The 26167-nt window shown below is 39.2% G+C and overlaps 1 protein-coding gene across 1 annotated transcript; it reads left to right on the top strand.

The window, feature by feature from the left end:
- Window positions 1-9391: 9391 nt before the first annotated feature.
- On the top strand, window positions 9392-24619 carry CNDP1 (carnosine dipeptidase 1). Its single transcript, XM_036406633.2, has 12 exons — window positions 9392-9485; window positions 13056-13174; window positions 13981-14124; window positions 15310-15472; window positions 16415-16503; window positions 18490-18690; window positions 20069-20153; window positions 21045-21205; window positions 22562-22726; window positions 22911-23052; window positions 23458-23605; window positions 24443-24619. The coding sequence occupies exons 2-12, from the start codon at window positions 13097-13099 to the stop codon at window positions 24546-24548; spliced, it is 1482 nt and encodes a 493-aa protein (XP_036262526.1). The 5' UTR covers window positions 9392-9485; window positions 13056-13096; the 3' UTR covers window positions 24549-24619.
- The last annotated feature ends 1548 nt before the right edge of the window (window positions 24620-26167 follow it).

Raw genomic sequence — 26167 nt, 5'->3', positions numbered from 1 at the left:
TCAGCTTCTCTGACCTCATTAGAGGGAGCTGAGAGTGCCTCGGTAATAAATGCTCATCTAGCTTCTTCCAATAATTTGATTTATATGGAAGAAAGTTTTAATGACACATTCCCTGCCACCACTAATAGGCCAGCAGTCCTTATGGATGTAGAAGAAAGATTCTGAATATAATTAGACTCAGCACTAAAAATTGAAAAGGGGGCTCAAGCAGGAAAATATTCTTTTCACTAGCACACAGTCTGTAATACAGCTGTGAAGTAGGAAAATATTGTTTTTGCTAGCACACGGTCTTAATACAGACACAAATACAGACATAAAAAGACACAAGTGTGTCTTTTCACACACTTGTATTCATACACATCAAGACAGAAATAAGGTTTGTATCCAGAAGTGTTTGATAATCTCTGAACTTAGGTACATGCAGCTGTTTACTTTTGAATTTGAATTACTAAAGTCTATGCCCATCAAAAATAATTATTATTCTGGCACACTATTATTTTTATTTTCCATTGCTGAGTAGAAAGAATTCAGTTGATAAAATGATAAAGTGATCTGTGAAGCTGAGAGGCTGGTTCTTTAAGTTTGGGTCTAAATCAAAAGTAGAAGAGGGTGGTGAATTCAAATTGTGAAATATTCAGAAATTTGTTTGCTTTATAACAGAGCACGATGGTAAATTTTAATTTCACACACTTTGCATATGATTATAATGCAAAAATAAAGATTGCAATCAGTCTGTTCCAAATATAATCTTATCTGTTGATAGAAATTAATATGTCATCCTGAGTCTTTTAAACCTTAATCAAGTTAATCTGTAACTCAAACTAACAAACAGCAAAATGGTATAAAAGCCTCTTCTGTAGTCTGTGATTAGGCAGAATTGGTTACTTTAGGAATGACAGGTATTTTGGCAAGTGATGCATAAGTTTATAACCTTGGTTGTCACTCATTTGTCACAGATGTGTCAATATTCAGAGTTTTCAAGATGGCAGAAGCTGAGAGCAACTTAGATCTTACTATTAGCAAAGGAACACACCAAGTTCCAAAAAGCCTGCTCCCCAGCCCCCTTATTTCAGTACTTGAAGTGTCACATGTCACAAGGATAACATCCATTTATCTTTCAGTTTAAAGATCAAAAATTCTCTTTGTGTTTTTGCAGTGCTCTGAATTTGAGAGCTTGATCCTGCTAAATCTGGTAGTCAGTTTAGGGCCCAATTACTAGTCACAGGAACAAATGAAAACTTCAGATAAGATGACACCATGCTGAGATAATTCAAAAGCAATCAGTCGCACTCCTTCAGGCTTTTTTTTCCTCAAAATGTGGCTCTTTGAAAACTCTTTATGAGGAGAAGAAAAAACACTTTTCTATTTTTTTTCCCCTTTACTTGCAGAGTTCACCTAAAGCCTCAACTGTGTGAGAGGCATTATCTTTCTAATATCTCCACAGAGCATTTTCCTCCTCCTTATCTTCCTTAGGTAGATAAAAGACATGTTTACTTGTGGCTGGGAAGGCTGCACCCAGATAAAGGATCTGACATCTCTGACACCTTTGTATTTAGCTGAGATTGCTCACAAGGTACTAAATGGATGGTTTGGACTCTTTAAATCTGTCATATTCCAGAGCTAGATTTTTTTCACTGTGACTTCATCATGTAATTTTTGCTTTGGAAATGGACACATGTGTTGCCTCTAGCAATATTTTTCAGTAATAACTTTTCCTTTACCCTAGTAGTGAATGATCAGATAGGTAAAAGCAGACTTGCTGCAAGTGGAGAAGCTGAGGCTGACATTATAAGAACATTTGTAGTTCTCTAAATGTGACAGAAACTGGGTTCATTTCATGATGACATTATCTTCAGTCCCCTGTACTAAATTGCCAGTGTGGGGGGTTGTGCATGTTCCTCAGTTAGCTTTTTGTTAAGGGAATCCTTGCTTAGCCAGTTTCCCTGTAGGTAGTAAGATGAAAACAAACAATCCTAAACTCTATAGCCTTAATGAGGAAAGGCACCATGGGAAAGTAAGGGGACATCAAAATATGGTTTTCTGGTTCCTATATGCTTTTCTGTAATCTAAGATACTGACTTCTGGCATAAGAAATGAAAAAGGTAGCATTTTTTTTTCGTACTCTAATTAGGAGGCATAGCAAAAGAACACACATCTTGTGAGTTTTCCATATAGAGAAGAAATGAAAAAAAATGCTTTGTCTAAATTGTAAGTTTTTCTTTATGGGCAGTTTCTATGCAATTGCATGTCACAGACTGAGATTTACTGTTGAACTTAACCTGAAGATATTTTCCAACCTGAATGATTGTGTGATAAAAGGATATCCAGCTCTACCACTGACTATATCTGTCCAGCACGGAGAAACAGTCAAAGAACACAACGGGGTTGCACAAGTAAGTGAGAAACAAAAGCAATGGGTGTGTCAGACTGGTGGGGTTTGTGAATAAGGGTCAGAGTTTGAAAACCTGGTGTTGTTTGTTTAGGCTGCCCAATGGCATCCTAGAACAGTCTGGAATGAGTCTATGGAATGTTTGGGGAGCTGGGATCAGTGCCTGTAGCAATGCACTGGGTGTGGTTCCTTGCTCTCAGCAGCTCTGCCAACTGCGTGCTGCCACAAAGCTCAACCCAGCATGGTGTGCACAGCCCAGCACCTCCTCTCTAAGGTAGGTGATGAGAACCTTGTTTTTTAGGGGCCTAATCAGGAAACTCTCACTAAAAATAGTTGAAATTAAAGCCTGCGATAGTGTTGCTCATCTGGAGCACCAAAGGTCTCGTGACTCAAGCACATATCCAAGCAAGATGTACCCAAGATGCCATTCCCTCCCCAGCCTTCCCCTTTCCCATCTTGTAGGAAAGGGTACATTGAGTGTTGCAAATGGGGAGGAGATGCTTTTCTTCCTGGTCAAGCTGTGCTCTGTTCAAAGACTGGCTTCCAGGCATGAGGACAGGAGCATGCGGTGGAACTGGTCTTCTAGCAGCTGTTTGTGCACTTGACATTTCATAGCTAATGACATTTTAAAATATCACCATGGGACTTCCTCTCTTTCTCTATTTTAGATCACAGTAAAACTTAATTCCATCTGAAGTGCAGTGAGTGCTGGGATACAAACTTTATGCATCTTCATGAACTATCTCAAATATTTCAACCAAAATTTCATAATTTAAATAAGGATTTAGGCACTCAGAGTGTGGGATTAATGGCTTATATCCAAATCAGTGATTTGCAGAACTGTCATTTTCTTAGAAGTTAGGAGCTTTAAAAAAAAAAAATTAGTTCTACATGTTTGATTTTCTATAGTACTAAAAATGAAAAGCCATCATTGCCTTTTAAGCCATGTCAAAGCACATGCTACAGTTTTGTTGAAAAGGCCTTTGAATATATGACAAACTTCTCTGCTTGAAAAGACTGTAACAAAAGAGCAAAACTGTTTGTCTAAAGGGAAAGAGTAGAATGGGTAGAGAACTACTTTCCAGAGAAGTTGTAATTAAATTTATAGCAACTCAATTAAAGATCCTGATCCACTAGTCGTGCATCTGCCTGGTTGTTAGCAGGCTCAGTGCCTGGTTGCAGGTGTTTAATTAAGATGTCTGGATATGAACCAGTTGTCTAACCAAATGCTCCAGTCTTGTAATTATCTGTCTGTCTCTTTTTGTTGAGATTCTGTTGCATTTTTCACAAAAAGGCCCATGGCTGGCATGGGGTGCACAAAGTGTGAGTGGTGCAGAGCCCTGGTTCAGTGGGCATTTTCCCTGCTGAGGAAGGTGCTGCACCCTTGTTACAGGCAGTGGCACTTTGACAGAAGGGATGTGCTATGAAATAGCTCACACTCCTCCTTAAGGAGGTCGCAGTCACAAAAGCTTTGCAGTGGTAACATCTCTTAGCAACAGGCATTATTGTGTGTGTGTGTGTGTATAATATTCATGTATGTATAAACATATATGTGTTCTTTTAATTTTTAGATATTTAAGCTTAAGAAAGCTTATACTTAAACTTAAAGGGGCTTGTGTTTGTCAAGAGAAGAACCTTTGCTTGCTTTGGCCTTCTCCCAAATACACTTCAATGATGGGCAGACTGAAATGGAAAAATACTCCTAAGCCTTTTTTGGGAGGCTGTGGCTCCTGGGACACCCAGCTGAGCTGCAGAAGTCAGCGAAGTGTCAAAGTGAGTTAACTTGGTGCTGCTCTGGTGTAGCCATGTTATTTTCTGAAAAATCCTTTCCTTAGGATTTTTTCTCCTGAGAAGCTGAGAGGCCTCAGGAACAAAATGTAAACAATGGTTTTCTGCTGCTGTGGAATGCAACAGGTGGATCTGTGATTGGACTCATGTGGTTGTTTCTAATTAATGGCCAATCACAGTCCAGCCATCTGGACTGTCTCAGTCAGTCACAAGCCTTTATTATTATTTCTTTTCTATTCTTAGCTAGCCTTCTGATGAAATCCTTTCTTCTATTCTTTTAGTATAGTTTTAATATAATATATATCAGAAAATAATAAATCAAGCCTTCTGAAACATGAAGTCAACATTCTTGTCTCTTCCCTCATCCTAAGACCCCTGTGAACACTGCCACACTCTGGACATGTGCCTTGAAGGACACCATGCATGTCACCACCTCAGTGACTTGTGCCCTGACTCTGCTGGCTCCTGGAACTCACAGAAAGCTGGGAGAAGGCAGTAGGAAGAGCTCCATAAACAAAGTGCTGTGCTGGCCCTTCTGTCAAAGTGCCACTGAGCCTGAAAAGCCAGTTTCTGGTGCATCTGTTTGGAAATGGCTATAAGCTGGATAAAAGCCTCACCTGCAAGGAGGACATGAATCATCCCTAAGGAAAACCTATGCAATTTGGCTGAGAAAAGCTGTCTGAAGGAAATCAAGATGGGAATAACCTCTTGCCATCATTTCAGTGTGATTAATATCTGAAAAAATTTGCTTAATTATTAAGCCAAATGAATTTACAATGTTGCTTTTGAAAAATAGGACAGTCTCCTATCTCAGCACTCAGAGCAGTGTATGGGAATTGGCACTGGACAAGAACTTGCTTGTTTCTCTTATCATTTAAAGCCTGAGAGCTTGGAGCTGTGGGTTCAGAGAGGCTGCTGAATGAGCCACCAGGTGGTGAGAGGGCTCCGTGTTACTGCTCTTCCTCCACCCACTACCTCAGATCTTTGTGGCCCTGCTCCTGGAAGGTGCTGGGTGTCATTGCTCTGTACAGAGGACAGTCTGCAGCCACCTATCCTTGTGAAGCACCTCCTGCCTGGGTAAGGGGACCTTTTCTAAGTCAATCTCCTTCCACTGACATACCCGGGTGTGATTATGGACATCCAGGTAACAACTACTAAATCAGGGTCTTGGGGGTCTTTTCCTCTCTACCAGCAGAATCTCACTCCACTGCTGATAAGCTCTCACGTGGACAGTGTTGCTTAAATTGTGTTTTGGTGTCAGTTGTGGTTATCTTGAAGGATGGTGGCTGGGAAATACTTTTCTAACTGCAGTGTGAAGTGGGAAGGAGTGAAGAGGTGGAAGGGCTTGCTGCTGCTACTGCACAGGGAAGTAGAAATACCTGTAGGGGAGGGAGATATGGGGAGTTGTGTGAAAGGGCTTCTCCATACCACACCAATCCTTTGGGATGCAATGATAAGTTATATTAAGGGAGTATATTGAGAAATGACAGCTACAAAAATAACCAGGTACCACTGATTATTACAGGACAATAACATTCCTGCTTTTCTGTACTTTGCTTTCAAGAAATGAAAAATACCTGTCTTGAATTAGAGATAGCTGCTTATAGAGGGATAGGAAGCATTGAAAACTATCACATCATTTTTCTGTCAATGAAATATTGCTCCTAATAGCATATTTCTTACATATCTGCTCACTCAAACTTAGGATTGTAATTATTTAAGATACCCTTTTAATTAAGGTAACAATTAAAGCATGCTAATTCTGCTGAAGTGAAGGTACCATTGCTTTTGTAACCAAGTGAGGGTGCTACACTTTGCCCTGAGGTAGAAGTGGAAACACAAAGTAGGGGACCCATTTCTGCCTTAGATTGTTTACATTTTCAAATAACAAGAGAAATAGAGCCAATGATGCTTCCCATCCCTTTTTATCCTATTGTTTCAGTTCTGTTCTTATTTTCCTTGAATCAGTCTATTTCCTCATGCTTAAACAATTATTGTATCCCAAAGAGGATATTCAACCAAACTATTTGAGTTGGTTCTTTCATTTCTTGTAGTTAATAAGCTACCATCAAAGAATGGTTTTATTAAAGAGATAAACCTGCCTACATTTAAAAGTCCTTCTAAACAATGTTGGCAACGTTTATGATATCCCATAAATGGAATAAGGACCATAACAAAACAAATCTCTTATATTGTGGACCTTAAACCTTGTCCCAGTTATAGGTTATAAAATCAGGGACAATTAGCAATGAAATACTAAGCTATAAAGTAATAATAGCTTTTTTTTTTTTTTCCCTTGGTAGTATAGTTCCTCAGCAGTATTATGTGATAAATAAACAAATAGTTGAATGGATCTACTAGATATAATAGATCTATTTTTAATCTGACTTTTACTATTCTAATTCAGGAATAACTCCAGTGTGAAACATTTAAAGCTAAGATAAATGAAAACAGGATTAATGTAAAAAAATATTTTAAATAAATGAAAACAAACGTTCAATTTCCCCCAAATTTTGCATTTCGTTTCCAAATGAGGTTTTACACATTAATTGAGTGAAGAACATGTGCTTCAAAAAATGAAAGGTCTTTGTAAGGCTCTAAGACAGGACCTGGACCTCCCTTATTATTTATTACTTTATTATACTTATTACTGAATTTGACCATGTCAATAAAGGTTCTTTCAAAATGGGCAGAGGACTTTAGGGGAGAAGTTTGTATGCAGACACAAGCACCTTAAATTTATTACAAGTTCAGCAGTTCTCCCTTCTGCTATGCGAGACGTGGCAGCTAGAAGATGGTGAGGCTATCCACGTCTAAGAACTAATACTGCATATCCCACAGTTCTTTCCTACAAACCTTTTTGCCATGAAAAAAGCAAGAGCCAGCAGAGCTGTCTTTCCAGGAAGAATGTTTTCATGCCCACGTTTATCTGATTGCAAACCAATCAGCAGAAAATTTTCTCAGGTAAATAGTGAATTACTCCTCCTCACTGGGCAAAAAAGGCTATATTACTTCCTGGGAGAAGGGCTTTGCCTGAACACAAATGTATTCCTTTTTTTGCCACTCTTCAAGACAAAGCATAATCCACCTCTTCTCTCTGTCCTCCAATATACTACAGTAAAGCAGCAACACTTATCAGCAATGTTAAAGTGCTTTCTGGCACTGGGATGTAGGATACTGGAATTCCAGGAGGAAAAAGGAGATGGGAAAATTTCTCATGACTTGATGTGTTACTGATTTGGCTATCCTGATTTAATTATTGTATTACAGAGAGGGAGAAGTGAGCATCTAAACCCAAAATTAATCTTTAACTTAAAACTATCTCTTCATTAACTGCAGAACTTATCAGTAAAATTGAGATAAAATGCCCCTGTTCTGCAGGTGAAAGAGGGGACCTTTCCAGTTCAGGCTCCCATCATCAGCCAAAAGGCAGCTGCAAAGAGCACCTAGAGATAAGGATGTTATTTTAAAATATCATCTGCATTACAGCAAAAGAGAAGTGATAATCAGGGTCTCACTTTTTTCACTAAAGGGTTGGCTTGAGCATGGGCAGGGCTGGTCACTGCTGTTCTCCAAAACACCATTCAGGCAATCAATATTGCAACACTTTAAGAGCTGACTGCTGGAAATAGCACAGGGTGTTGCAGCATCACCTGCCAGCAAGTGCAGACCTTGCCTGTGCTTCCCACCAGGTATTTTCATTGCTGTCACACACTCTATTGATTTGGATGATACTTCTTTACTAATCTTCAAATGCAGTCAGGCGCTGTGAGCTGGCATTCGTTCCCCTGCAGGTGTCTGGATCTTGGCAGCTCCTGCTCCTCAGCAGCTCCACGTGGTCAGGGCTGGGCTTGAGAACTGCCACATGAAGAGCTGCCCTCCTCCTCCTCCTCCTCCTCCTCCAAGGGTCTCACTCAGCTGGAGAGGTGACTGTGGCTTGATTGCCTGCTGCTACCAAAGGTATGCCCCTTATCACCGAGTATTGTTAAAGGAAGTTAAAAAATAAACCTATTTTCTCAGTTACCTGCCTTGATAGTGATTGCTTAGGGGGAATGTTCCTAAGCAATAGGAACAGTCCACCAGTGATTTGGTAAATTAGTTCCTACTGCCATAAACATCTTTATCTCCTTTCATGTCAAATGTACTTTGTTATTTGCAAGCCAGATGAGTCCTGACTGTTTTTCTCTGGGGTGTTTGCAACCCAGTGTTCAGTTTTCACTGGCACCCTCCTCCTGCACCCACCTGGAACACTGTGTTGCAGGGAGGGAAGTGCATGAAGCACATGCTTCAGGAGAGACAAGGAGGCCTTCAGAGCATTTTCAGGACCTTCTTCTGAAATGTTTGTAAGTTTAGTTGATATTTCATCAAACAGTCATCCTAGTTAAAGAATCAACTTGGATTTCTTGTTAAGTCACCACAGAAAAACACTAAGTGTTCCTTTAACAGTGCTTAACAACATGGGAGGAAGCGACACAAAAAATGTTCTTACTACTAAGGAACAAAGAAAGAGAGCACAACTGACTGCCATGCATTATTTCTAAAAATAGGCACACTACATTTTTCTATAGAGCAGCAACTGCTCCTTTAAATGACATCAAATAAAATATACTTGACATTGAACACTGAAGTCTTTGTTTGATATTCCCCCCTGAATTTATCATTCTTTCAAATAATTTTTCCCCTCCTCATGACACTGAGATATTTCAGCCTTGCCTGAAATCTTTCTACAGCTTTATTAAACTGACTCCTTTTTTGGCACGAGCTGTTCCAGTTGCCATCCAAATGCTCCTGAGCAGCACTTTGTGTATTAGTAGTGATTAACATGAAGTTCCTCCAGCTACTCCCCTCCCTCCCTCCTTCTACTACAGCAAAACATAGCTGTTACCTAATTTCTTGTTTGAATTATTAATATTCTGTGCACTCTGCTACTTGGTATCTCCTCACATTCATTTTCCTGAACTTTGCCACTGTTCCTTACTTTAATGAGAGTATTTTTGTGATAATCTATGGTCTTTTCTTTAAGTTTGGTCTGTTTGGAAAATATCACAGAATAATTCCAAATTTCCCTAGGATATTTTGCTTGCTTGGTTGGGGTTTTTTTGTTTTTTTCCTTCACAGCATTTTAGCCTTCTTGTTTCATTTTCTTAAACAGTTAAATGCTAATGAAACGTGACAAAGACCTACGTCTCTTGTCTGCCTCTTTCCAGGTCATTTGCACGTAACTGAGACAAAAAGAGAAAGATACCAGCACCACAGCACACATCCTCTGTAAAAGCAAGCAGCCCTTTTGTGCTTCTGACATTAGGAGGTATGTATTTATTCAAGTCATGTATTTATTCAAGTCACCAAAAGGTGACTTATTTATATATATATATATATATATATATATATACATACTAATTTTTTAAGAGTGAAAAACGCATAGAATACAGCAATATCAAAGATTTGTCTAGAGGGAGGGGAAATCACATGTGATGGAGATACTGATATTTAAATCCATTGCATGAGCTTGGTGCCTCTAGCAGACATGTTCTGACCTCTGCTATGATCTTCCTTGGTCAAGCATGGCATAACCAAAAGATCTATTTTTTTACATAAGTAAACATGAGAAGCCTGTCTAGTTTTCTACAGTAAGGTTAAACGAGGGTGCATTCGGTGGCCTCTGTTGTAAATGTTTTCCAAATTGAGGTTTGGAAATTACAAGGTAGAAAAATGAGTGAAATAGGTGTGAAACTGAGGCATCCAGCCAGCTTCGTGGTAAAGGAAGATAAGAGCCCTGATATCTCTCTAGATGAGCAGCTGATTGAAATCCTGGGATCTCTTGACCAGCAAAACCAGGTCTCATCCCACCTTCAGATGAATTCTCTCTGTATCATTCCTATTTCTGTGTCTTTTTTCTGGATGTGCAGTGCCTTGCACTTTCCCAGAGCCCCTCACAAATGCACCCATCATAGTCCCATCCTCTTCTTCAGCTCATGTGGTGCCCAGCTCCCAGGTGGAATACACTTTATCAGTCAAAAGCACCAGCCTGAAGGTAAACTTTGCTCCCCTGGCACACACTGCTGGCTGAAGTGAGACTGAGCAACATGGCACAAGCAGAGCTATTGCCCAGTCGCCCAAAAGTGCACAGTGACAAAAACAGAATAAAATAACATAAATGGCCTTTGTGCTCAGCTTTTACCTAATGCTGATCATCTTCAAGGACCTTGAGCCCCTTTTGAACATGACCTGCAACGTCTTGGCTCAGATGCCCTCCTGTATCTACCCAGGTACCACCCCAGCAAGAGCCAGTGTCTTGTCTGTGCCAGGAAACTCAGGGTCCAGTTCGCCAGGGTCCTGTTACCATCACCCCAGTCTGGGGCTCATGGTCTTCTCTCCTCTGCCCTGTGCAGCCTGGGAAGTCCCCCTGCCATGCCTGTGGGCCACACTCTGCCTTCCTATTGCCCCCTGAAAAATGGGCTTCAGTTGGCAAATATTTGCAGCCACTTGCACAGCCCAAGGCTGGAAGAAATATCCAGACTGGGGGTTTTAAGTTTAGGGTGCTTATTGCAGGACTCCTGTTCTTAAGCCTTACCTGAAGAAGCTCAATCCAAAGGTAACTGTAACCTAAATTATCAAAGCCTCATTCTCTACCATGTCTTTGTTGCTAAATCCCAGAAGCTGCTTTATCTCATCTAAAGTGTCCAGATTTTTCCATGCTTGCTTCAAAAATTCCTGTAATCATCACTTTTGCTTTAGGACAAATTGCTGCTGCAGTGGCTGGCGATGAAAATATTTGAAGGGTATTATTGATTAGATCCACCTCTTGGAGGCAGGGTTAACTGTTTTATGGAGAAAAAAATGTGAGAAGAAAATGCTACTTTGCCCATCACTTAAGGCTGGGGTTTAGTATTTTAAAAATATTTCTATATTGAAATAATATAGAAATATTTTTTAAATGCTAAACCCCAGCCTTAAGTGATGGGCAAGGTGATGGGCAATGGCTAAATTTCATCTCTCCATCCTAAAAACCACCTCCAAATTTGGATTTTCTTGGCTTGGTTAACAAGTCTTCTCCAAAACAGTGCTTTGCAGATTTACTCTCCTGCAAAATCAGCATTTGGTCTGTTTTAATACCAGTGTTTCCAGTGTGAAGAGATGTCAGGAACTGGACACTGGGAACTAAATTTACTGTCAGAGGCCTTCTCAAAGCTTCACTTCAGGAAGTGAAGCAAACCTTGTAACCTTGCTTCTGTGGGAAGCCTGGAAAATGGGGCCCATCCTTCATGCAGCCAGGCTCTCCAGCCTAAGTGAACAATGTTTCCCTCATCTTGTTCATCATGCTTGAGTTTTCAGTCTTCCTTCTCTGTCAGAGAAACATAATTGAAATTATTAATATTACCATAGCCTATCACCTTAGCAATGGATCAAAGTTGAGGAGTTATGGATAGATCTGCATCTATGCCTTTTGTTATTAGTATGGAATATCTTCAGAAAAGCATTGGGTTTTGACCTTGGAGTCCATCCTACCACAGCCTGATACAGCAGCTGTTCTGAATTTAGCCCAACCAAGTATTTAGCCATCCAAGGATTATTCTGCTAAAACCAATTCAAGACACTACAGCAACAACTTCAAGCAAACATGAAAGGAAAACTGGAGGAATAAGAAAAATACACTTTAAAACCTTATCTTGTCAAAAGAAAAAAAGATGGCAGAGAGGTTTGCAGGTAGTAAATGAATTCTAGAGTTATCAAGTGTTTCAGTATTGTCACTGCTCTTAATCAACCACAAAAGCTATTTGTTTTCTAATACTCTCTAGTGTCAGGCTTGTTTTCCCTTATTCATGTAAAATATTGGATGTGTGTCAGTGAATCCATTTTTCTGCCTTCTTCTGGCAGTCTGGGGGAAAATCAAGTCCTGGGGTGCAGCATCACCATCTGGGCAAGGGAGGGGATTGTTCTGCTCTGTTTTGCACCAAAGTAGCCTCACCTCGAGTGCTGGGGGCAGTTTTGAGTGCCATAATTTAAGAAAGATATTAAACCATTAGAGAGTGTCCAAAGGAGGACTATGAAGATGGTGAAGGGCCTTGAGGGGAAGCTGTATGAGGAACACCTGAGGTGACTTGGTCTGTTCAGCCTGGAGTAAAGGAGACTGAAGGGAGACCTCATTGCAGTCAGAAATTCCTTGTGTGGGGAAGAGGAGGGCCAGGCACTGATCTCTTCTCTGTGGTCACCAGTGACAGGACCCAAGGGAATGGCCTGAAGTTGAGCCAGGGGAGGTTTAGGCAGGATATCAAGAAAAGCTTCTTCACCCAGAGAGTGGCTGGGCACTGGCACAGGCTCCCCAGGGAAGTGGTCATAGCACGAAGACTGACAGAGTTTGAGGAGTGTTTGGACAATGCTCTCAGGCACATGGTGGGATTCTTGGAATTGTGTGTATAGGGACAGGTCCTGGACTCAAAGATCTGTGTAGATCCCTTCCATTTCAGGATATTATATGACTCTAGAAATGAAGCAAAAGAATGATGAGTTCCCTGGGCTGTTGGTATCTGCAAGTCTTGCCCCAGGGTTGTCTTCCCAGAACATACAATTTGATGCTTCTGTACTGAAAAACTGATGCAACAAATGTTTCGGTAGAAAATGTTACCCCAAAGTTATTTATAAAGCTGACACTAAAGATGTTCACTCTTTGGTCATTTTTTCAATTTTTCTTTCAGCATCTTGACTGAATCAATTGAAATTTTTATGTGGTAAAATGAGTATACTTTCTCCTGGCTTGAGGAGATTAAACGAGATTTAAATAATCTCAGCACTTTGTAAATGTCTCTGCTTTTTAGTGCTGAAAAGAAATGTATATTGCAGGATGTCTGCAATGTTGAATTTTATCCTTAACTTTCAGATAGCAACCATTTCAGCCCTGTGCTGCTCTCTAAGGCAGTAATGTCCCCCTCATCCTCTTCAGCATTGGAGATGGAAATCTTCCAGTACATTGATGAGCATCAAAGTGATTTCATCAAGGTAGGACCTATATTGCAGTGAAATAATGAGCACAGAGCTGGTGCTCCAGAGGCCTGGGCTCCTCTGGCAGGAGAAGAAGTGCCTGTCACAAAGGTAATGAGCAGGGTTCCAGGTCTGGCATCAGGAGGGCAACATGCACTTCACGCAGCAAGGCTGTAAGAGAGCAGGCTGCTGGGAACCTCTGGGGTGAAGGAGGGACTTGCATGGACTTCAGCAAAAGAGATGGTCATGGGCATCCTTTGAGTGTGTTCAGAGAGAGGCTCCACTAAGCCAAATGCACCGGCATGGGGCATGCAAGCCAGATAGGATGCTCACCCTGTCTGCTTCAGAACTGATTCTTGTAGGTTTGCTCTTTAGAAGGAGAGGAGTCTTGGTCCCATGCTGGCTTGTGCTTTCATTTTTGTCAACCCTCTGTGAAAAGACAGAAACATAATTAATCCAGTCAGTATCAGTTATGCATTGAGTCAATGAGCACTTGTGAATCCTCATGAGAGCCACCAAAGTAAGCTGTACATAATGCAATTTCTATAATGCAAACTAGTCAGCATCTAGTCTACCTCCTCTTCCACTGGATTTTAGATCCAGGGTTGACAATGTGAATGCCTAAGTGTGAGCACCCTCTCTGTTTAGAAAATTGGGAATCTCAACCCTGGGGAAGACTCTTCTCTATGCTGAAACCTTAGAGCAACTGTGATAATGCTGTGATGATACAGAAAGGAAATCATCTTCTAGTGTGAGATTTCTGATACAAGGGCTGAGGACAATAACATTCTGGATCACCTAAATGCACTTTTCTTCCTGTGCAGGATCTGAAGGAATGGGTGGCTGTGGAAAGTGATTCTATTCAACCACACCTGAGGAAAGAAGTAATGCATATGATGGCATTGGCAGCAGACAGACTTGCAACTCTGGGAGCCACTGTTAATTTAGTAAACTTGGGGTCACATCAGGTGCTTATCTGATTCTTGGCTTAAAACATCATATCTACCCAGGGTCCACCTATTGTATTCAGTGCTATGTACATGTATGTTATCACACAGTGTTGTTCTTTGAAAGCTAGATACAAATTTATCAATAGTCCTGTACCTACATGACACCTGTTGAAATCAGGTCAGAGAACTGAGAGCATACTGGGAACCACAGAGGCAATCCAAATGCAAATTGATGTTCTGTGGATAGGAGGGAGTTTGATGCTTTTAATTGAAGTAAAAGGACTGAGTTTTTTACTGGGGCTAGTTTTTAAATTTTTGTCTGTAATGAAGCATCAGAACTAATGCATCATTTGTCACTGAACTTACTTTATGAGGGAGGTTGCTTTTACAAAGAAAATATTGTCAGACAGAACATGTAGGGATGTTAGCTACCTAAACCATCATCTTTGGTTTTCAGAGCTTCTGCCAAGTGACCCAAACTATTTTCTTTCATTGTTGGAAAGCAATAGGGAAGAATTCATCTCTGAGAAACCTTAGTCTTTAATTAACTTAGTTTACTGTAGCCATGGGCTTTTTCCTGCCCTGGGCTGTTACATTCCTAATCTAACAGGAATTCAAAAGTTCAATAATCGTGATTCTCTTTTCTTTTCTCTGATGCTTTCGGTGAGGATTCTGATTCTTAGCACAAGGAGCCCGTAGTACAGCAACACTTTAATATTTCAGTTTGTGTCATTTGATAGTTGAAGAGAATGCAATTGGGCCATGCAGAGCTCTGTTCTGCACAGAGCCACATTAGAGGTTTAGCCTTAGCTTAGTTTTAATAAAAAAAAAGCCACCTCAAATTAATTTGTGTGGCTTTTGACTATTTCAGTGTCCCAATAGACTCCATAGCACAAGGTTCCCTCTGTCTTCTCTGGTGCTGGGAAGTGAGAGCTTAGTGAGGAGGGCATTTATGACAATAAAATGTTTGAAGACTTCTACAAGGTCCAGCAGGAAATGAACAGTTGAGGAGAAAGATCTTAGTTTCTTTGAATAGGTTAGAACTGGAGTCAGTCAGATTTGTGCACCTAATCAAATAAAAGTCAATTGAGTGTAGAAGTATTTTCAATACTGAGAATTCCATTTTTGTTTTTGTTTTGTACATTTCTAAGTTTTAGAAGATTTGGTTTTCCTTAGTTGCCTTTTTCTAACCTTCTTCCGCAGCTGCCTGATGGCCAAGTCCTCCCACTGCCTCCTGTGCTTCTTGGAGAACTGGGGAAGGATCCACAAAACCCCACTGTATGTTTTTATGGTCATGTGGATGTGCAGCCTGCCAAGAAGGAAGATGGCTGGGACACTGACCCCTACACACTGACTGAAATCAATGGTGTGCATCTTCTCATAAGTTTTGTATCATTATTGGAACACGTGACTGAGGTTCTGTGTGGGAGAAGGTTTCCTGTCTATTTAACCAAAGCATGAAGATTTCTGTGGAAATCTTTGGGACGTGTCCAGCAGCTTTCAGCTTTGATGGTTGTTCTGTGACTAGTGAGATCCATCAGTGACTGCCTAATACTTGGTGTGGAAATATTAGCATTTGTGGTAGAAGAATGTGAGGACCCTTTAATGCAATTATCCTTCCAGCACAGCCAGCTGACTGAAGGAACAAAAATAATGGATAGAGGGTCAGCAGATAAGTAAGACCTCAGAAATCCTGATTCCCAGGCTATAACCACTGAGTTGCCCTTTCTCATTATCTGGAATCAATTCCCAATAGCCTTACTGGCATAAATTTTTTGCCTTATTCCAGTGTATATCCAGTGGGGACTGCTACAGAAGCTTATACACAGGCACAGATTTCAGTTTGTACAGTGATAACTACATATGATGTACAGTTAGAAAAGAAATTGAATACTTAGACTTGTAGCTTCATATTTCTGCCATGGCATTTATCTGTAGGGTTTTGCTGCTTGTTAGCTGGTCTGAATGATGTGTCCAGAAACTGCATATTGTGCAAACCCTCCAGGCATATCTGGTATGAACAAACAGTTCCTGAGAAGAAAATTGAAGCTCAAAAATTGGCATGTAGCAGAAACCACAACATAATGCATATAAAAGGAAGGAAAGAGGAAAAACAAGTGTACTGTTCCTTTGGGAAGCGCCCAAACACTCATCACCTTATTTAAAATGAGTCAGTGAAATCCTGACACTTTTGGGACTTCTTCCCTCCATCACTAAAGCTTCTGTGGCAACTGGAATTTGCCAATTACATTGAAGTGATGAGGAAAATTCAAAGATTGCTTAAAAACTTTCCTCTTTTCCTTTTAAGGAAACCTCTATGGGCGTGGAGCAACAGACAATAAGGGACCAGTCCTAGCTTGGATAAATGCAGTGGAAACATTCAGAGCCTTGAAATTAGTAGGTATCAATGATGACTTTTTTATTTTTATTGCTAATTTTTACTGTTCAGTATCATTTGTTGTTATTTTTATTATATCTCTGGAGGGATGCATTTGCATTCCTGAGTAAGATGATACCTCTCTGTCCCAACAGACTACATACAATTTGAAATATTAACTATTTCTGATACAACACTTAGGGCACTGGTCCCACTCCAGTAATAGTTTGTCTTTGAGCATTCCTGTTTTGAGCAGTCTGTCTGCAATGTAAATACACTCTTGCTGCCATTGCCCTGCAGAGGAAAACCCACAGGGAAGAATTCAATATGTATTACATACATTCAATATGTATTACATACATTCAATATGTATTACATACATTACACAGCTCTGATAATTGTTCTGTTCTTATGAGAGCTTTTAAAATGGTAAAATAACAGACATTACAGAATGCTGATGAAGACTCATCTCTGCTGATACATTCTGCTGATCTTTGGTTTTGTCTGCCTACAAGATACCTTCAATTTATGTGTCTGTGTGAAGGGACTAAGCATCTAAAAATGTTCATCCACAATGGGCTGTTATGTCACCAACAGTCCAGATTTATCAAAGCAAATACTTTGAGTGGGTGCATTCTCCAAATACGAATACAATCACTCAGAGTCTGACAGATTTCTGAGGTCAGACATTTGCCTAAATCTCTACAATGACGAACATAGCCATCTTCAAACAATTTAATAGTTTTGGAGTGGTCTTAGCCCCAAGGTCAAGGTAAACCAAAAATATATTTTAGGCTTGTAACTGGGTTAACTATCATCCTTTAAGCTGAATTTGAATGACATATTCTGTTTGTACAGTTTTCTGTCTCTTGTATGACATTATGGCACAAACTGAGCATTAAGTCTTGATTTTTTTAAAGTCCCCTTACAGCCTTCTGGAAAACATGTTTTCCTTGCATCTATAGTACTGAATTGACCTTGGTCTCAAACCCTTGAAAACGCACAATATTTGCCCAAAGACTAGTTGTAAGTGGATATGGTTGTGGATTTGACATCTTTCTAGTTTTTTCAAATCACTAATAGCTATCTTGACATTTTAACAAACAAGCAAAAAAAAAGATTTTTTTGTAATTTGAAGCCTTTCTCTAGAAAACAACACAGACCATCAAATAATATTCATTAAAAGTTTGTTTCTAAAATTTCTTTGGCCAGCTGATGATTTATCAGTGAACCCATCCATGACACAAGTTCATTTAATTTTACATATTTGTTCTTGCCTTTAATCTGAGCAGCGAATCAAAAGAGAAAACATCTTAAAACCTCAAATGAGAAAACAAATTGCAACAGGAAACTAAGTTGAAATTTATGTCCCCTATGGGATGTGTCAGCATTTTCAACTCCCACTATTCCATAATAAAAGTTCTCCTAATTACTCTTGGAAATGCATCGTTATCAACCAGCAGGCTTGCAAATTTATGAGTGTTAAAAAGACAATTATAGTAGAGTAACTGACAATGTTTTTATTACCATATAAGTCTGGTGATAGACAACATTGGGAAAACCACAGCCAGTGGCTCCCACATGGGCAGTAACAGTGGAAATGTAAGGGGCAGGAAATTTTCTGTGAAAATGCAATTGCTATTAGACAGTTATAATTTCCAAAGCAATTAGAATATTGAACAGCTCTGACAGAAAGCCTGTTTAATGAGACATTCCAGCAAGTTTTCTGAAAACGCAAAGAAGAAAAAAAGACATCACTTATTGTCCTCTGAAAATGAATAGTAGATAAAAACATGAGGAAAAGAACAAGTTTTTCTGGGAGCCTATATGTGTCTGTCACTGGCTTTTCTAATGTAACAAGCTATATATCCTATGTACTCATCCAACTTCTTTCTTACCCTAACACAATTCGCATAGCAAACCAGTCTGCTCCTAATTTTAAAGCTTTTTTAAAAGAAAAAATAAAATGCTTGTTTCTTACCCAGACTTTTCTAATTTTTATGTAGGCTATGCCAGTGAACTTCAAGTTTGTAATTGAAGGCATGGAAGAAGCAGGATCCTTGGGGCTAGAGAAGCTACTTGAGGAAGAAAACCAGAGCTTCTTCTCTGATGTTGATTATATTGTAATTTCAGACAACCTGTGGCTCAGCAACAAGAAGCCTGCCCTTACCTATGGGAGTCGGGGCAATGCCTGCTTCTTTGTGGAGGTAAAGGACACAGGTTCACTCCAGCTGAGCCTCTGACAGACAGGGATGATGTAGCTGTACTTACACCTGCATGCAGAGAAAGACTGAAGGAAAGCTTAATATTTACAAGTACAGAGCTTTCTTCTGCATCCCTTTTGGCTTCTGCAGATTCCCCTCCTCATTTCAGTTCCATTAGCCTTATTTACTTCCATTAACTTCTCTTCAATCATTTTTACCCTTGATCCCTTTCCTATCCCATTACTCTCCTGCCACCCTGCCAGTCTCTTCTCACTTCTCTCTCTGTTCTCATGGACACCATCCCTACACCTGCCTCTCCAACTCTCTCCAAAACCATCATTTCTGCTGCCCTGCTCTTTTGCAGCAGATACTCCTCGGTATAATGAATCAGCCTAAAGGGACTCAGTTTGGTTGGATCTCTGGGTTTAAAAGCAACACAAAATTTTTGTAAGCACTGACAGGAGTAGATAAAAGTTCACTGTAGCCAACATGCTATATTTAGCAGGGCAATGTGAGCTACTGTGAAATAAAGAGCAGAAATTTCTCATCTGGAAATGCTTCCTGATGAAGCATAAAAGGAATTCAGAGAGAAGATTAAAGAACTTGAGAACTAAAGAAAAATCTGCATTAACCTTTATGTCTGAAAAAGAATGAATTTTTTTTTTTAACTGAAAGAGCCTTGGCAGCCTTGATTCAATTCTTCTAAGTCTTGGTTAAGAAAAATGATGCTATTAAAACATCAAAAATGATCTCTCCCTGCTAGTAGACAGTTAGCTGTAATGAGGTTTTGAGAAGAATAAACAAGTCCTTTGCAGGAAAATATTTTATGATAAACTCAAGTATGAAAATGTGTCTGGAAAAAGAGCACATTTAATAACTCAAATGCCTCTATTCTAACAACTTTTTATTCAAGAGACCTATAAATTTTTATTTGTTGCAATCTTGAATTAAGATTGGACATATATTCTTAGTATCAAACAAGATTATTTTTTGCCTTTTTTAAAGAAGATTTTGCATTAAATAAAAAGGGTAGACAACTTGAAGAATTTATTCTCCAATGTTAGAAACAGTAATAATATGCAAATGTTTAATGTATGATGTCTTTAATCTTACTGAAGCAAAAGAGGGAGTGGAGGAGGACCCTTTCTCTCAAATGTGTGAGTGCTACAGACAGCTGAATTTCTCTCTCTTGGTGGTTGACAACGGAGCTCCATCTTCTCTGCCAAAGCAGACTGTTCCTGACATGATGTTTTCTATTTAATAATTAGAAAAAACTCCAACCATTTACTGTTCATTTGTGATCTTGTTCAAAAAAACTGGACCCAGCAGACCGAAGAATAAGGTAGTGAGTGTTCACATGTAACCAGTGGTTTTGGTGCAGGTTGAATGTGGCAGCAAGGACCTTCACTCTGGAACTTTTGGGGGCATCATTCACGAGCCACTGCTGGACCTGATAGCGCTGCTGGGTAAGAACACACATCACTGCTCAGGGGCAGCTGGGGAGAGATGCCCATCATCACCCAGTGAAGGTCAGGGCCATGGTTAGTTGTTGTAAGGTAAGACTCTAATTAAAGAAAGATCCTTAGATGTGGTCACCAATTGCTGCGGTGTTGTTGTGAGGGTCCCCAGGATGAGGTGAGAGATGAGAATCTGACTCCAAGTTCTTAGAAGGCTGATTTATTATATTATATTATGATATTATATTAAAAGAAAATTATATACTAAAACTATACTAAAGAAAGAGAAAGGAGATATTAGAAGGCTAGCAAAGAATGAATAATAAAAACTCAAGACTGACCAGAGTCCTGACACAGCTGGACTAGGATTGGTCATTAAGTTAAAACAATTCACATGGAACCAGTCAAAGATGCACTTGTTGGTAAGCATCCTCCAAACCACATTCCAAGCAATCAGATAATTATTGTTTACATTTAGTTTCTTAGGCTTCTCTGCTTCTCAGGAGAAAAATGTAAGGCCAGTTTTGGCCAGGACTTCAGACATGTTAAGCTGATGTTAGTCACGCATAAATTAAGAACACTTAAGCATTACAGGCAACTTTAATACATGCACACATAGCAAAACCTGACTTTTTAATGCTGCTTTGTATCCCAGTAGGATGATGTTTTCATGTCAGAAGCTCGGCTGACACATCACACACTACACACAAACAGCAGCTCAATGATTTTCTTAATAAATATGCAAATATATCAAGTTTGGTGAAGCAGCTTGACGGATGCAAACAGTTGTGAGGCTCACTCATTTGGTAAAGAGCTAGGCAGAAGGGAAAAGGTGTCATGACTGCTAAGGGGAAGAAATAGAGGCTCCCCTTGTACTGATATCTGTATCTTATTTTGTAGACAGCCTTGTGGATTCCACAGGTCATATTCAGATTCCTGGAATCTACGACAGTGTTGCTGCCCTGACAGAAGAGGAAAGGAAGTTGTATGAATCGATTGAATTTGATCTAGAGGAACATAGAAATAACTGTGGTGTGAAAAAATTCCTCTATGGCACCAAGGTAACATAATATCTCTGTGAATACTCAGCAGAAAGAATTTAAATCACCTATTTGTAGCATTTATATATAAAGCCAAACTGAAAGATATTTTCAGTCAATGGCAAGCTCAAAATAAAATAAAGGAGCGCTGGGATGTAAAAGGTAAATAAAATCAGTCTGCTGAAAATGTAAAGCACTGCATCTGGGGAAAGTGACCTGAAATATGAACAATCAATTAAAGTAATGATGCAAAACTAGCAGTGTAAGTCTCCCTTCCTTGCCTACCCCTTCCCTCCCCCTAAGCCTAATCAGCCAAATAAAACATGAATTAAAATGCCTACATTTAGGTTACATAGTAGGAAAGAAGTTGTATTCAGCTCTGAAAAAATGGGAGGCAGCCTTAGGCAGATATGTTTTGGATGGTTTTTATTTAATACAGATTTTGATGTCTGCCAGGCCTGCCATAAAAAGCATCCAAAGCTACAAGCTTCTCCTTACCAGCAATTAAAAATTATATCCTAAATAAAAAGCCAGCAGGTAAGGGCTGGCTCGGAAAGATTTCTCTGCATAAGAGTGGCAGCTGGGAGAAAGGAGTTGATTGATTTTTTTATAACTAACATAATTATTGTAGTGTAGGTTCTGCTAACAGGGATGCTTTTATAGCTTTCAAATTACCTAAAGCTAGACTGTAAGAATCAGTAATACAAAAGTAAAATGCGACTACACTGAGTTTTGATGCTTTACCTGTATGAGGATGAATTGATGTTAATTTTAAGTATAGATAAAGGTCTAGTCTCATAAAACTGAAGGAAAGCAGCAGCACCCTGAAGTTCTGCATGAAGACCAGTTTATAATTTATACATTTCTCCTATTTCCTTAGAATGATAATCATAATATTTTATTTTCCCTCTGCATCTTCTCCAGGAAAACTTAGTTACTGAAAATTATAATCTTTCCTATTGTGCTTTTTAGCGTTCATTGGTAGAATTTCTTCACTGGTATCATCTGGGTTGGATCTGGCTTTGTGGTTTTTCCAGTGACAAGTTCCAGGATAAACATGCAGTCAGATCAGAAGTTGTTCTGATATTACTTTTCACTATGAAAATTTGCTTTGAAGATTTTTAAAACAATGCTCTATTTTTCTCACATTTTAAGAAAAACTATTACCATCCAAATCGTTCTATGACTGAAAGTAGTAGTAATTTTTAAAAAGAAAAATACACGTGCATGGGTTTAAATAAAAAAAAATCAAATATCTTTAAAATACAGAGGTCTCCAAATACAAATTTTAGGATGGAAAAAGCTTGTTTACATAAATTGTGGCTTGTTAATATTCTATTTTAATTCTGTTAATTCTATTTTGAATTTTTTTTAAAGGAAGAAATACTTCTACACCTGTGGCGTTACCCCTCTCTCTCTATTCATGGGATTGAAGGAGCTTTCCATGAATCAGGCATTAAAACAGTCATTCCAGCAAAAGTAATTGGCAAATTCTCAATCCGTCAGGTCCCCAACATGGACCTTTCAGTTGTGAAAAAACAGGTAAGATACAAATCTTTTCTTTGGCCACTACTGTGTAAACTCAGTCTCTCTTAGCACCTTGCAAACCTAGACTTGTAGTACACTGAATGTTTTTAGCACTTATTTCTTTCCAAGAGAAGTAGAAATGTGGGTATAAGCTCAAGTGGCAAGATGAAAGCTTTTTTTAAAAGTATTTTCCCTACAGGTGGTGGACCACTTGGAGGGTGTCTTTTCCAAGAGGAACAGTCCAAACAAACTGAAAGTGTCCATGCCTTTGGGTGTAAAGCCCTGGCTTGCTGATTTTAATGATCTACTATATAAAGCAGCAAGAAGGGCAATAAAAACAGGTGTGTTCCTTTTTTTTTTTTCCCAGTTCTTAGTGTGTCTGTAGGTGTGCAAGGGCATTGTGCTCAACAATAAGGCAAAGCAGATTTCCCAATTCAGTGCTGCAGCCTCTTACTCTTACAAATCTCATTGGTTTTGATAGAACAACTCATCAGCATCTTCCATACCTTGTTAAATTTTGATATGTTTTATAGGAGTAGCCAAAAGGCCTCGTTTACTTATTTTTGTATTGATAAGAAACCAGAGATTTATAGAGCAGAGCTGATTTGTGAGAACAATTGGCTTCACCCTCAAACCCATTTCTACTCAGAAGCTCTTAGTATCAGCTCTTTCCTTAAATCTATGATAGCAGAGAAAACCACCTGGATTACACCTATTTATTAATTCATTTTTCCAATATATTTCAGTTTTTGGAGAAGGTCCAGATTTCATCCGTGATGGCTCAACAATTCCTGTTGCCAGAATGTTTCAGACTGTAACACAGAAAAGTGTGATGATGCTTCCGATTGGAGCGGCCGATGCTGGGGAGCATTCCCAAAATGAGAAAATAAGCAGGTTTATTTCGTTTGTCAGTTTCTGCTACTGAGAAGGAGGGGCAACTGAAGTCCCTTGGGACCCATGAATGAGCATGCCCAGATGGGAAGCTTTGCTGTGCATTGGGCAGCCCAAACCTACTATCTCCAGCACACTAGATGTTGTGCTAAGCAAGAAAGGAAAATTCCCAGTCTAAAGCATACCATTATACACTTTTCACTGGGTGTCTACTTAGTCTTTAAATTCATTGCATTGGCAATTTTCATTTCTCTAGCAATGAAGATGATGGTGTGGATGGGCACTCTTCCATCACAGCATCTGTTTTGAAGTGCACAAGTCACAGACACTCACGGTTCTGTTAGGATTTTGGTGGTTTTCAGTATAAACAGCTATAAAGAGTTATTTATAGTCCAGGGACCACGACTAGCATAATTATACAAAAAAATAGCTTAAACCTGTCACTGGTGTTTATTGTTGGAGGCACCATGGTAAGCCACTACTCAGTGTGTTGCCTGAACACTTGTGCAGTCTCTGAGTGAATTCATGCTGAACTCTGGAGAGAGGAGAATCCTACAATAATTCTCAAATTACTTTTTGTCTCTCCTCATTAAAGCCTCAACGCTGCTGGCTACAGGTAATACCAATTTGGGTATGTAAACCTGGAAAATAGTTTTCTGAAGTAAATCCAGAGGAGTACCAGATTGAAGGATGTCCAGCACTTCTGTGCACTTGGTAATTTTCGGGGGTTACCAATATTGCAAATTCCTATGAAGACTCCGAAAACTTCACTGGACTACATTCCTAATTTTGCAAGGACAGCCTGACAAGACTTCATTGTGTTTCTTTCCTTCTTCACAGACACAACTATATTGAAGGAACCAAATTGTTTGCAGCTTTTTTCCTGGAGATATCAAAGCTACATCGGAACTTAAATGAAACTTCCCCCACAGAGACTATCAACTGACAGACCATATCAAGAAAATCAGCAAAACACTTTCTTAAATTTTCTAATTTAAATAAAACATATAAATCACATATTCAGTGGCTGTGAATTGGTGGGGAAAATAATAAATGCTGTGCTATTTCCTGGCATTCTACTAAATGGCATGCATTTGTTATATGGTCCATCAAGTGCTCTTATCCCTAATGCTGTAAAATAGGGTTAGGGATAATTTATTCTTGCTGAATGGAACACGTGACATTTTAGTTTTAAACTTCAAGACAAAGGGAATATATACATGCATTTTATCAACATGACTTTATTTCTGTTTTGTAGTATCACTCTTCATGCTGCCTAGCTCACATTCCAGTTTCTGAATATGAGCAATACACACTGCAATTTCCTCCTAACTATATACAAAATTTTACTTACCTACTTCTTTGAAGAAAGATCTACTGTCAAACTAATCTCTTTCTTTGTCCTTCACTGAAGGTTTTAAATAGGAAGTGCAATGAAATGTTCTTGTTGAGTTTGATGTGAAGATTTGCCTATTATTATCTATTTATGGGTATAATCACTGAGGTAAGTAGAACTACAACAATAAATAAACATTTCCCAGTCTGGATTCTGCCTTCCCTCTTATCCAGATCACCTCTAACTATGCTGTGAGTAGTTTTAAGAATCACTTAATGTTTCTTTATGTGACTTTCTTTCCATACAATAGAAAGAAATTTTTGTAAACATCTGTTCTGGCCAAAGTCTGTCATCAGAACAGTATTTTCTCACCCAATAAGCAACTTTTAAAGCATCAGTTTACATTAATAATTAAGTTGAAAGCAAATTATATATTTTGAAATAAAAACAAACTAGTTGAGAGCTCTGATTGCTGTAAGGCAAAACATCCAGCACAAAGCTTATAATTCAAATCTAGATTTTTTTAAACTTTAAAATGTGATTTTCACTCTAACATAATTCACACACAACCAAACCAATGGAACCAGTAGTGTTATCCCTACTGTTTAAAAAATTACATTAAGTAAATTGCATACAGTACTTGGGATGCTTTCTTTTTCTCCTGTTACCTCCCTGTAAAAATCTGCAAGAACAAAGATGTGGATACAGAGACAATAGAAGAAAATAAAGGTACATTCTCAATAAACACCCATTTTCAGCCCTAGCTGAGACTGTGAGACAGTTCAGCTGCAAGAGCTGAGTAAGGATTCTGGCTCTGGCTGCTGATGGTGTTCAAGGGGGAAAGGAGGACTCAGCTCAGTGTCTTACTTCACTGCTGACTGCAGAACTGCAGGGTACTCCAGAATAAGGAACAAAAGCCTCAAAGACCAGAAGACTCTGCTTTGTGTATCATCAACCTGCAGAATAATTCTCTGTGGCTCTCAGTGCCCTTCACCTGAAGAAAGCATTTAGGAACCAGCATGGTAATGAATGTTGCAAGGGTGAGTACTCCAGTGTCTGCACAGGACTCAGGGCAGGTTGGCCCATGCTGAAAAGCTATCACACCATAGAGGTACATGAGGGAATTTTGCTGAAATATTTCAAGACATGTAGTTGACATAAAACATTGCAATCTCTGGGATTGCAGTGGTTTTACAAGTTACAGAATCACAGACTCACAGAATATGCCA

Source organism: Molothrus ater, chromosome 1, assembly GCF_012460135.2.
Source record: "Molothrus ater isolate BHLD 08-10-18 breed brown headed cowbird chromosome 1, BPBGC_Mater_1.1, whole genome shotgun sequence".
NCBI lineage: Eukaryota > Metazoa > Chordata > Aves > Passeriformes > Icteridae > Molothrus > Molothrus ater.
This window is presented reverse-complemented; position numbering and strand designations above follow the sequence as displayed.

Coding starts and splice junctions, on each gene's coding strand:
- CNDP1 (XM_036406633.2), top strand. CDS start 13,097: ATGTCCCCCTCATCCTCTTCAGCATTGGAGATGGAAATCTTCCAGTAC. Junction 20,154..21,044: donor GGACCTGATAGCGCTGCTGG/GTAAGAACACAC, acceptor CTTATTTTGTAG/ACAGCCTTGTGGATTCCACA. Junction 21,206..22,561: donor AATTCCTCTATGGCACCAAG/GTAACATAATAT, acceptor TTTTTTTTAAAG/GAAGAAATACTTCTACACCT.